Source organism: Nyctereutes procyonoides, unplaced genomic scaffold (genome assembly GCF_905146905.1).
Source record: "Nyctereutes procyonoides isolate TBG_1078 unplaced genomic scaffold, NYPRO_anot_genome, whole genome shotgun sequence".
Lineage (NCBI taxonomy): Eukaryota > Metazoa > Chordata > Mammalia > Carnivora > Canidae > Nyctereutes > Nyctereutes procyonoides.
In genome coordinates, this window is record NW_026575136.1 from 28481542 (window position 1) to 28494692 (window position 13151).

The 13151-nt window shown below is 33.9% G+C and overlaps 1 protein-coding gene across 2 annotated transcripts in view; it reads left to right on the plus strand.

Moving 5' to 3' along the window:
• LOC129495387 (cadherin-7) overlaps positions 1 to 13151 on the plus strand; it is a 120775-nt gene that overhangs the window by 53725 nt on the left and 53899 nt on the right. For both annotated transcript variants that reach the window (XM_055302836.1, XM_055302835.1), the window contains exons 4-6: positions 2399 to 2518; positions 9497 to 9664; positions 12289 to 12476. In XM_055302836.1, coding sequence (XP_055158811.1) covers positions 2399 to 2518; positions 9497 to 9664; positions 12289 to 12476 — 476 coding nt within the window. The remainder of the gene's footprint in view (positions 1 to 2398; positions 2519 to 9496; positions 9665 to 12288; positions 12477 to 13151) is intronic.

The window sequence follows — 13151 nt, forward strand, 5'->3', positions numbered from 1 at the left end:
ATTAAATAAAGGGTGCTTCATCCATCCAGCCTTCCGTCAACAGATCTACTGTGTTAGGAAGTGGAATTGCAAAGATGTGTATTATGTGTGCCCTTTAGGGGAATCACAATTTAGTGACCCTAAATTTCCTACAGATGGGAGAGTGAAAATTATATGGGGTACCGTTGCCCTGGTTGCTGAAGAAATAGAAACAGAAAATGAACCAGAAGAATAGATGCTTGTGGTCAGGAAAAATTCTGAACCACAACGGAAGCATCTCACCATAGTTAGCTTACATGTGAGCACTTCTTTGACCAAACAGGCTTCTTCACACTTTCTTGATACCTCCCACATCTTCAGTGCTGCTGGCTGTTGCTTAACAACAAGAACAACAGCTATGAAGACAGCAGCCACAACAAGATTTGCAGGTTTTAGAGAAAAGAGAAGGCACATTGTCCTCCCCAAATAGTAATGTTTAGAAAAACAGGAAGCTTTGAGGTGTGTTTGAGCAATTCCATAATTTTCATGTGGGCAAGTTGGCTATGCTTCAGTGGCTTGCTCCAGGTTTCCTTTGCTCCATAGGATGTAGCCATATGAACTGGATTAATGTGAACTTTGTTCATTTAGAGGCTGAATAATGCGCTGTACTTTTGGTTTCAGTGATACCACTCTGATATGAAACAGCATGATTATTATGCACAAATACAAGTTATTTTTGTTATTTGTAGTTTATCAAAATGTTTAATTCTAACCAAGTAGTACAGTATATATAGCACAAGCATTCAGTGTTTAATATTCAGGGCTGTGTTTTTCGTTGAATGCTAACTGCAAAATTGAAAACACACTAATAAGCCCTTAGGATAATTCATTCATTTCCAGAAGACCATAGATAAGCATGGACAATTTAAAGTTATTTAAAAATATGTGTGCATGTGTGTTGTGTGTATGTGTCTGTATAAAGTAAATTTCTTAGTGAACACTTTAGAAAAAAATCATATACAACCAAATTACTAAAGGAGTTTTGATTATTTTGTTTAAGTCACTTTCCTTTTCAATAAAGTAAGAAATCAGTACTTAAGTATGTCACGAGAGTGAATATTGCTGTAGAGATAGTGCATTGTAGGGAAAATAGAGAATATTGATGCCATTAATTCTAACATTTTAAAATACTCAAAATTTAATTTTAAAAAATATTTTAAAATATGCATCATTCACTATATGGTCCTACCAGGTATCTGCAGGGTGCAATAAAGTCTGTCAATTTTTTTAATTAGAATTTTAAAATAGTGCTGTATACATAGCTTTTTTTATTATAAAGCTATATTATAGTTATATAATATGCACCCATTTTTAAAGAAGATGGGACTGGTAAGGAAAACCATAGTGTGGAAAAGACAATCGGTTTGTAACAAAATGGACATTAATGACTTATTTAAAGACTTAGAGAAATCTCTTTAGAAATATATTGAAATGATATGTTAGATTTAAAAACATTTTCAATAAATTATTAGAAACAAATTAAAGAAAAGAAACAAATTAAAACCTTAGAAGAATACAAAAAGAGACTTCTTCCATTCCTGTCAATAGGAGATAAATGATAAAATAGCATGCGCTTAAATTAAGTAAACACAAGTAACATTTTTAAGATTATGCTCCAAATGGAAATAAAAAGAACACATCACAATAAATGCTTTCCATATAGAATGAGTGAATACATAGTAAAATGAAGAAGCAGTGGGACATTCTATCTCATGAAATATAGAAAACAACTAATAATGCAATTTTTAAAGCTGCCATACTTTTTCTCCTGTGAGAAGGTGGTTCAAATTTTCATTTTATGCTTTTGCTTTTAAATCAATTCATATAAACGAATGAAAACTAAAACTATTACTTGAAGAGATGCTACATAATATCCAGTTAAGTGGATCCATCAGATTTTTTTTATTCAATTAATGAAGTTTCATTTTCTGTCTGGCTCTACTCAGCTATAATAGTGAGATCCCCTCAGTGACTTGGGTGTCAAGATGCTGTTACTTGTCACACTGCCTTCTGGACAGTAATTGAGACTTATAGAGACTGCTCCTGATAAAAACTTGTTACCTGACCCTGATGGATGAGATGCCCAACATTTGAGTCCCTTCCAATTCTGAGTATCCTCCTAATGTGCATCATCAATCTTATTTTTTTTTTGCTAACATATTTCTGTATCCCTTAAATCTTTCTGAGGGCTTAATTAGCATTTATCTTCATTCTGGGTTTGTCTTTTACAAAAATATGTCAATTTTTCATATGCTTTGAAACAAGAAAAAAGAAAATAATTAAAAACAAATCTAATGTAGCGTGTTCAGCATTCTGTGAGTCATTCTGTTTTGTGGCAGTTTGAAGTTTTTGATTCACTGGCTTTTGGATTGGCATGTAGGGACCTCAGTGGTACAAGTGACAGCCACGGATGCTGACGATCCTACATATGGCAACAGTGCCCGAGTGGTCTACAGCATTCTACAAGGACAGCCATACTTCTCAGTGGAACCAAAGACAGGTAAACACTGACATTGACTCTTCTTATAATGTCATCATTTATACCTTGGCACAGAATTGATATTAGTTATTTTTATTCAATATAGATGGCACTGAAAACAAACACTACATTGCTATTGTGCTTCTCTCAATATGTGTACTGTGCTATTAAACAGCATATTATTTATAGAAACATTAGCATCTTCTAAGAATATTTTATTACAATTATCAGCATTTCTACCAAAATTAAAGTATGATATACTAATAAAGTATTTCAGCTGCTTTTTCCTGATTACATAAGAAAATGTTATTATTTATGTCAAGTTTTATTTTCATTTTGCTTTCTTTAACTAATTCATGTAGGAATCATATATGTAGTTAAGTGTAAATCTCAAGCCAAAACCCCCCCTGCCATACAGTAGAATAGGTAGGAGGTTCAGCTTATCCTGCCAGAGTCTGTTACATTTAAACTAATTTTCCTGAGTAAACCAATTAGGATGATGATCTGCTAAATAAAAAACTAAATTAAGTGATTTTTTTTTAATTTTAGAAGAAAAAACATATTTTTTATGAGTTGTAAGACTTTCTGGATAGAATATGCGTTTGGTTGGCTAGATGTTCTGTTTTACTTTTAAGCTGAAAGAGTTTACATTAAGTAAGACTATAATTTGGAACACTGTCATCTTGGTTATAAAATAACATTATTCTGCTTTTCTGGCTCTCTGTGGAGGGAAGAGAGGTGAGTGTGAAGATGGGTGGCCTATGTCACTGATTTTCTTCACCACCATGAAATCCAAAATTTCACCATATTGTAACAATTTTGTCTTTATCATGAAGAAAAGTATTCTTCAAACAGCCAAGTTCATGATTATTGGATAGTGCCTGGGACCTTAAATTATTATTTTAATGGTACTTATACTGTTTTCCATATTTATAAATGGTAATATTCATTTCAAGTCACTGTGGAAGATAAATATTTTAAATGTCTGGTGGTTGTAATGTGGTTGAGAATGGTGGTTGTAATGTGCATGAACAGAAAAATAAATTCAATCCTAGCTCACCATTAGAATTTTTACAGAAACTACTTTGCATATTTTATGTTAAAGTCAGGGTAGAGTCTGGAAGCCACCTGGAAAGTCTAACAGAGAAGAAACAGTTCTGATTAAGCAAGTCTTGAAGGAGAAGTAAACAAAAGTATTTGATTTATGATATGAATCCTATGAATGTAGAACTTGTGGTTGATTTAATGATAGATCTGAGAAGCCTAAATTCAAACACCCACCCATTCCCTTATATATCTACTTTTTAAGCCTCCAAAGACATTGACAAGTTTCTGACAATTTGCTCACAAATTATACATTCCTGCATTATATAACCTGTCCAGAAATAGCATGTACTAATCCCTAGGGTTAAATATTTTGTTGGTATTAATGATTGGCATGTGATTTTAGCTTTGTGGCAAGATGATAGTCTTTATTTAAGTCCTGTGGAGTTATGGCCTCTGATAACTGGACAATAGTCTATGTCATGGGATCACATTATTAGTATTTAAAATTAATTCTAATTTCAGAATCTCAAGGATTGTGTATTGTAGGAGATGAATTGGTTAGTTTTATTTTGTTTTGTTTAGAGTTTTTCATACTGTAATTACGGTAATCATTGGGATTTCTCTTTCTAGAGTCATTAGTGCAGAGTTATCCTGAGAATTTTTGTCCTCTGCTAATTTTTAATATGGATAGTGTGTTATTGCAAAGAAAATGTATTTTTTTCACAAAAATAGAAAGCTTTCAATCCTTAGCGGCATGGAAATGTGTAAATCAAGTTTGACTTATTCTTCATACTTGGTGTCAGCCTGACTTTTATCTGTGTGAGAAATACATGAATTTCTGAATCTTTAAGTCTAAGAGTTTTTGAGAAGAAAGTAAAATTTTTGATAGGAAAAGTACTGAAAATATGCTAAACCAAGATTTTGTAAAAATAGGCACAGGGAATCACTGTTAGGTACATTTCTATAAGGTTAACTTATGATTTCTTTTTTCTTAATGTTAGTAATACCCATTACCATTTATTAATCACACATCATGAACCTAACATGCCTAAAACCTCCAATCACATATTACACCTATGGCACCACTCACAGCCCAAAAGACCATAGGATAAGTGTATTTTCTACTTTCATTTCTCCATCCATAAAATAAGAATGTGAGTAGCTGCAAAAGCCAATGCTAACAACTTGTTAATAAGCAAACAGAATGGCACTAGAAGCAGGATAAGGCAACATTAAAAGAGCTGCAAAGCTTCACACCACCTATTTCCATAATGACTACAAACTGTTGGGAGGCTTATGGATATTCTAAGGTGTTCATCTACTCTGTAACCTGCAAAGAAGTAGATCCCTATTTCAGTATTTGATATATGGCAGGACTGGCTACATAATTTGCAGTTCAAAATGGAAATGCAGACCCTCTCTTCTAAAATTAATAGGATTGCAAGATACTATCAACAGGGCAAGAAACAAAGCATGGCACCTGTGTGCCTGCACAGGTCACATGGTCATGAAGCTGGTCCTGAAAAATGGATTGAATGATAAACACCTCTTGTCATTTAGAGTTCCTTCTTAAACATTAAGAGGTGTGACTACACAATACCTGCATCATATATTACATAACCACTTGTTACATCATAATTTTATATAAGTAATATCTCATAACAAAGCCCCCTCCCAAATATGCCCTTCAAATGCATTCCATTCTGTGGAGGAGGACCCTCACTCCTGTTGGGCTTGATGGCTGAAGATGTTCTCTCACAGATTACAAGAGTCCTTTCTTCAGGGATACTTTATTTGATGCCAACTCTGAAATTGTTTAGAGTTCCAGAAGCTTCCATGTTTGCTATTATTGGTTCTTCTCTGACTTTTTATGGTTCTGTTTTTTGTTTCACTTACAGGAAAACAGACCAAATATAAATAAGACTTAGACGCAAAATTTAGAAAGAAATATAAACTAATAGGAAGAGAGTCACTATGTACATCTATATGTTTCAGATGCACACGACACGAAGCCCTGTAGCCCTGTGTTACATAGGTCATGTGGTTGCGTGGACATCTGAGACCAGTCCAAGACCTGAGTGATTGTTCGGTTCCCTAAACAGGGGTGGATTTCAGGACAAGCTCTTATCTGTTACATTTAGTGTGTGTGTGTGTGTGTGTATATATATATATATATATATATATATATATATATATATTTAGTATACATATGTATATATGTATGTGTATATATATATATATATGTATAAATTCTTCAGAAGTTTCATGGTAAAAGAATATGCTTAAAAAAAATCAGTGGCTGTTAGGAAATTAAAGAATCATCTGAAAATGTATTCCCAGACTAAATACCAGAGAGTTGTTGAGCAATAGTGATAATAAATTTATGTTTAAAGTGCACAGCACTTTTTTGTGACTGGGTATTATGAATAATGGAAAGTTCTGGGTTACTGTGTCAGATGACATAATCTATTAAAAATTATCATTCAGGATGTTTAAAATTTGAGCTAATCTCCTTTCTAAGGACCTACGGGATATATTCTTCTCATCGTAAGTGGCTTAAAATGACTGATATTGAAACTAAATGATGTTGTTGTCTTCCATGAAAATCTCACAGACCTGTAGGGACCTGGCTAAACAAGACTGGCCTTTACTACGTTAGAGATGTAGCATTAGCAATTTGCTGTATTTCTTTATAATATATAGCAAAGTGCAAATCAGATCCAGTGCATGAGAACTCTTTTCCAAATGTAGACAGTTTTACTTAAAAGTAAAGAGCTAGCAAAAGTCATGGAACTGGAAATCTATTATTTTTGAATGTCCTTATTTAAATTCATTTCTCTCCCAATTCTATTCTTGTCAAAAATATGTTTAATAGTTGAGATATTTGGAAATTACCTTTGCCACCTGGTTACTTTGCAAACTTTGTGATGACTTTTACTTTGGAAAAGTGCTATTTATAAGATCACTTGTAAAGTAACAATTAGAGGTGTGAAAAATAAGTAACTTTGACTACCAGACTTCTTTCTTAATAATGTTGTATTTCCTTACAAAAATAATGCCACCAAGCAAAACCATGAGAGGATGAGGCTGCAGTGTTTTCCTTGCTGATTAGTTGAGATAGTAAGGCTCTCTCCTTCAAAATAAAGGTATAAGGATGAAAGCTCACTTGTACCTCTTGATATTGGAAGGAAAAATGAGATGCACAGACGTTAAAAATAAAGAACCTGAACAAATAGGAAATGATTCTAAAGAAAACTCAAAAAAAAGAAAACTCATTAATATTTTGTCATTTAATGATAGTGATCAAAAGAGCCAATCCTCAATATATTTTTAAAAAGAAGTTACAAATAAAGGATTATTAACATCAGAAACAAAAGAAAGGAAAAAGATGGAGAGATGTAAGTCCCAGAATTCTTAGACAAAGACTGTTTATGCTCAGTAACATTATTACTGAGACCAGCACTCATTGTATTATACAGTTAACAGAAGTATTGAACAAATGTGAAATACACATGGAGTCGTTATGACAGTAAGAATATGTATTAGGGATCCCTGGGTGGCGCAGCGGTTTGGCGCCTGCCTTTGGCCCAGGGCGCCATCCTGGGGACCCGGGATCGAATCCCACGTCGGGTTCCCGGTGCATGGAGCCTGCTTCTCCCTCTGCCTGTGTCTCTGCCTCTCTCTCTCTCTCTCTCTCTCTGACTATCATAAATAAATAAATTTAAAAAAAAAAAAGAATATGTATTAGACACTAATCAATCAAACCAGATTAGTATGTGACTATTTCTTACAATTTTCATGTTGCCTTATTATTTCACATACTAACTATAAGCAGTGGGTAGATCACCAAAAGAATTCAGTGAGGAACTTTAACTGAGCCTGTGTTACTGTGCTTATATCAACACTGCCTGATAAGAAAGAGTAGTCAATATTTTAAAACAAAAAAACATTTGAGTAGTCCTAAATCAAAAAAATATAATTTAAATACTTAAAATACTGATGTGTCGTTGATCTGGGTATGTGTGTGGGTGTGTTTGTGTTTGATAGCTAGTGCTCAGACTAAACAAAAGTATGGTTACTTAAGACAGTATGAGTGTTGTTTAACTTGGAATCTTGGGAACTAAAATTGCTTAAATTTTTCCTATGCTCTTGAAAGGCTTTTCTCATCTGTTTCCCACCCCTAGAATAGTTAACAAACTGTAGAGTATTATGAAGTTTAGGGCAGGCCTCGTATAATTTCTCCTAGGCTTATACTTGATATAACATACACTGTAAATAAAATATAGCACATATTATATGCAACATATAGCACACCTTTATTACATGTGTACATTGAATAATCATCCTTTAAATGATTTATTTTTTTTTTTATTTTTTTATTTATTTATGATAGTCACACAGAATGAGAGAGAGACAGAGAGGCAGAGACACAGGCAGAGGGAGAAGCAGGCTCCATGCACCGGGAGCCCGACATGGGATTTGATCCTGGGTCTCCAGGATCGCGCCCTGGGCCAAAGGCAGGCGCCAAACCGCTGCGCCACCCAGGGATGCCCCTTTAAATGATTTAAATTGGCAGCTTTAAAAGATTATAAATTTGGAGGATATGACATTTTTGTGCTAAACATGAGGGAAAAAATAAATATGAAGAAAGAGAGAAACTTCATCCCAATTTAAACAATTTTTTTGCAATTGTTTTATCCCCAAAGAGCCATCTTTTATCAAGCAACTTGGTTTTGCTACTGAGAAGTCCATGATATTAGAGTTTCTCTTCCTCAGGTCTGAATCAGTGAGGATTTAAACTTGACTTCTCCATAAAAAGTAGAATCTGTTTAATAAATTAGATTAGATATCTTTCCAGCTCTGGTCTTAGGTGGACAGATAAGACAGTCTTTGTTGGAAAAGATGAAATTGCAAGAAATAATTAAGTAGAATTCTGAACTTATATTTAATTAGTAAAGATGACCTCATATTGCTGGTTCCAAGGTCTATATTGATCAATATTAAATACATTTTTATTTGATATCCACCTCTATGTACATACACTAAGTGTAATAGGTATATATATATCATTTTATGTATTTACATATAACATTAAATTAAATTTCATCCCATAATTAAATATTATTGCCTAATATACTTAGGCAGTAATTAAATAATTATACAACAACTAATTCACTGCTCCACAATTATTCTGTCAAGTTTCCCCATTGAGCAAAATGGAACTCTGAAATCTATTTCTCATACACTGAAGCCCTAAGAGTGATCAATATTCAGTGCAATTGATTAGAAACAAACAACAAAACACGTGAATGCTTTCGGTGTTCCTGATTTATATTAACATAGTCATTCTCATCTTTAATACTTTTTCTCAGATCTTTCCGTACGACTTGAGATCATCCTACATCATAACCGCATCCACAAACATAGCCATAGTTTGGAATGGTATTTTTCTTATTAAACATAAATCACTCCTATTTTTTTCTTTGTGGACTGTTTCAGCCATTTTGCCCAAAAAGAGGTAGTAGGAACCATAACTGAAAGGTTATAGTGATATCACATCACCTGGGAGTTAAGTTGTTGGAGAGGGTGAAAGAGAAGGAGAGTTCCATTGTCATGTACCTGACAGGTGACTGCGCATTATTCTAGGTGAGGAGTTCACGTTATTTATTTGTAAGTTGATATTTCCAAACCGTATTTTCATAAAACCGAAAGATAATCCTCTCTATCCAATATTGAGAAGCCCTGCTTTTCCATATTACAGCATTTTATGTGTTTTGTAATCACATATGCAATTATTATGTCCCTTTGGTCTTGAATAGGCTTTAAGACTATTTAAAATAAAACAATAAATGGCAGGAACTCAGGAGTGACTTGCTACCTGTATCAGTGTTCTTCGATAGTATTAAATGCAATGATTCATGATGCGTTTTACTGGGATTTGAAATTTTACAGGAGTCATCAAGACCGCCCTTCCAAACATGGATAGAGAGGCTAAAGACCAGTATTTGCTTGTTATTCAGGCAAAGGATATGGTTGGTCAAAATGGAGGACTCTCAGGAACCACGTCAGTCACGGTGACCCTAACTGATGTCAATGATAACCCACCTCGCTTTCCTCGAAGTAAGCTGTTTTGTTAAATGCTGCAAGTTCCTCACTTTCATTGCCAACCTCTAGAACTGTCTTTTGAAAGGAAATTTTTCCAAATATTTCTCAAACAAGTGATTATCTTACTACATTTTCCCATAGTTTTGTTTTATCGGGGGGATGGTTTTAATTCAGAAATGTAGAATAGTAAGGGTATTGAAAGTGGAAAGAGGCAATCCTGTCTTTGTATTACTTCTGTCTTCAATATAATATGGTTTTTCTTTGGTTCTCATTTTTAATACCAGTTATTAAGTTTATTTATATAGTCATCTTTTCATTCTAAGATGTTCTTTGTAAGTTATAAGGGTTTTTGCCAATTATAACATTCAGATGCATATCATGTATTCTGTACACTAAGTGTTGATTTATTTTTTTTTAAGATTTTATTTATTTATTTGAGAGAGAGAGTGAAAGAGCACAAGCAGAGGGAAAGGCAGAGGGAGAGGAAGAAGCAGCCTCCCCCCTGAGCAGAGAGCCCGAAGCAGGGCTGTATCCTAGGACCCTAGGATCATGATATGAGCAGAAGGCAGACACAACCAACTGAGCCACCTGGGTGCCCCTAAAAGTATTGATTTGTTTTTAAAGATAAAAATAGAAGAGCGCTAAACTTTTTTTCATTTTATATTCCACACCTTTTTTTACTGCTTCATGCACATTAAACATTCCTTTAGCAGTTTTACCGTCTCTTTCTTGTGCAAACATTCACTGTTTCAAAAGAAGTCAATTCAAAGAACCAGAAAACCACATGCCCTCAATTTAGTTTGTGTGACCAAAATGGCTTTTGACTTAGATGAGAAAAGGGGAAAATAATTCTAGGTAGAAATGTCTTGATTATACAAAAGCATTTCATCTCACTCTCTTTTAGGTTTTTTCTTTCTTCTTTATATGTGTATGTGGTATTTCTTTATAGCGCTCAGGGAAATAAGGAAATTGTATAGACTCTGATGTCTCTAAAACATTTGTTCAATAGTCATGAGTAATTAAGCTCCCTTACAAAAACAGATCTTGGAAGTGAACAATGTCAAGGAAGCTTTCTCTGCAAATATGAAAGTCACTGTATCTTCCTGCAAATACTTCGTCTTTGGATGTTTCATTTTTATTTTACATATTTTTAATATGCAATATTTTATAATAGTTCTACTACAGGCATTGTAATACCTCCTAACAAAATAAAGTGTGAAATTACTCTAACTTTAGCATTCATAAAAAAATGAACTTATCCTTAAATGTGCTCTTGATAGCTTACGATGGGAGAGGAGAGGAAGGTTGTAGAATAAGCAAAGCAATGATGTAATAATATCGGGCTCATAATAAAATTAACTATTTTTCTTTAAGCCTAGAGTGATAAGAGTTGATACTTAGAATTTTTGTTATTACAGTTGTCATGATTTGCTAAGGTATAGGACAGGTTTTCTAGCTTGTTAGATACTCTCATACTTATTAAAGTGAGGGAAGCCAAGGATATGTCATGAGGTTTTTCATTTTTACTGGATTTCTCTTTACCATCTGTAGTTAATATTCTATCCTTAAAGTTTCTGGAGTTTACTAAGGATGCTTCTGGATGTCTGAAAAGGGTCACTCAAAAGTCATCAGCATATCTTGTCTTTATTTTTTTAATCAGTGACTGTTCACAAAATTTAGAAAATTGCTAATAATAATAATTCTGAGCTGAAAATGTGGTCCTTTCATATGGATACATTTTCCTTCTTCTGCTCCTTCAAAGAGAATATTTTCTTTTCACAAAGAAGTGAAAAGACACTGCATTTAACAACCAGAAGGGAATGGAATAGGTGGAGGAAGCAGGAAAAAACAGATGATTAGAGAAAAATGATTCTGAGGAGTTTCCTAATTTCGAAGGGATGATTCATGGTCATCTGCTTTCCAAGGCTTTTTTTTTTTTTTCTTGCAGGATGGTGAAGAGGAATTTTTACAAAAGAAAGTTAAAAAGCTTCTCTTTCTATTTTCCTTTTCTTTCCTTCTGTTCAAACAGTATTGCCTCTGCTCTTGGGCTGTTGTCCCAGATCAGTTCTACATACAACCCACAGAGATAACTCCTATTCCTGATAAATTTATGAGCTCAAACAAGACGAATGTGGTCTTTCATCAACTCCCTTGTCCAGTTTTCTGAAACTTTCTTAGTAAAAGACACTGTTATGTAAATCCTAACAATAAGTAATCAGAACTGTTTAGTCTCATATTTGCCCATTTGAAGCCTAAGCTATACTGTTTTTTAAATATTTATATTGATTATATTTTAATTATTTAGATTTAATGGTTATATATTAATCTCATGTATAATTAGTTTAAATTTATTTTAATATTAAAAATAGCTTATTTCTCACCATGACATACAGGAATGGAGGCTCTTATCATGCTTTCTTCAGGCTGTTCCTGTTGTCACATGTTAATTATTATTAGATAATTGCCAAGAAATTTCTTGAGTCTATATGAAACTTGTCATTTATCTCCTATTGCTATAGCATCTTTTTTAGTAAAATATAAAAAGACATTAAGCGGAGGTGATGCAAACCGCCAAATAGTTAAGTATTTAATGGTTAGCTTTCACGTAGTTTGTTCATTTCTTGTTGTGAATTTCACAGGGTCTTACCAGTATAACGTCCCAGAGTCATTGCCAGTGGCCTCCGTTGTGGCCCGAATCAAAGCGGCTGATGCTGATATAGGAGCTAATGCTGAAATGGAATACAAAATTGTGGATGGTGATGGATTAGGGATTTTCAAGATTTCTGTTGACAAAGATACACAGGAAGGAATCATTACTATACAAAAGGTAATATTTTCCTTATTTTTGTTTTCTTTGAAGGTAGCACCAAACTACCACTAGTGCCACTAATGTGGCAAAGCCACATTTGCTTTGATGAAAGAATCTATTAGTCAAAATAAATGACCATGTGGAGCTATTACTATTTTAACTGTAAGACAAAAAGCTATGCATTTATTTTTAGGTGTCAGAATCACAGAAAATCTTGAATGACATTTGTAGTAATGCCCTAACTAGTCTACTCTGAGTAAAGCCATAGCTCTTATCTGTAGTTCTGTGACAGCAAGGCACACTAGCAGATGTACTGTTTTATTTTATTTATGTATATGTTTTTTATTGGAGTTCGATTTGCCAACATACAGTGTAACACCCAGTGCTCACCCCGTCAAGTGCCCCCCTCAGTGTCCTTCACCCAATCACTCCATCCCCCCGCCTGCCTCCCCAGATAAACTGTTTTAAATGACTTATGTGGAGAGATGTGTTTCTTTGTTGACTCTTCCAGGAAACCCTAAAATCAACTACACATCTTTGTTAGCAACTAGACAAACAGTCCATATATGTGAAAACAGTGCAAAGTTGGAAATAGAAACCAAAATGTTGAAAACTTACTACATTATCAATTATTCCCTTTCCAAGTTTATACTAGTTGAAGTGTTGGAAGAATTCATACAGAGCATGAGAAGT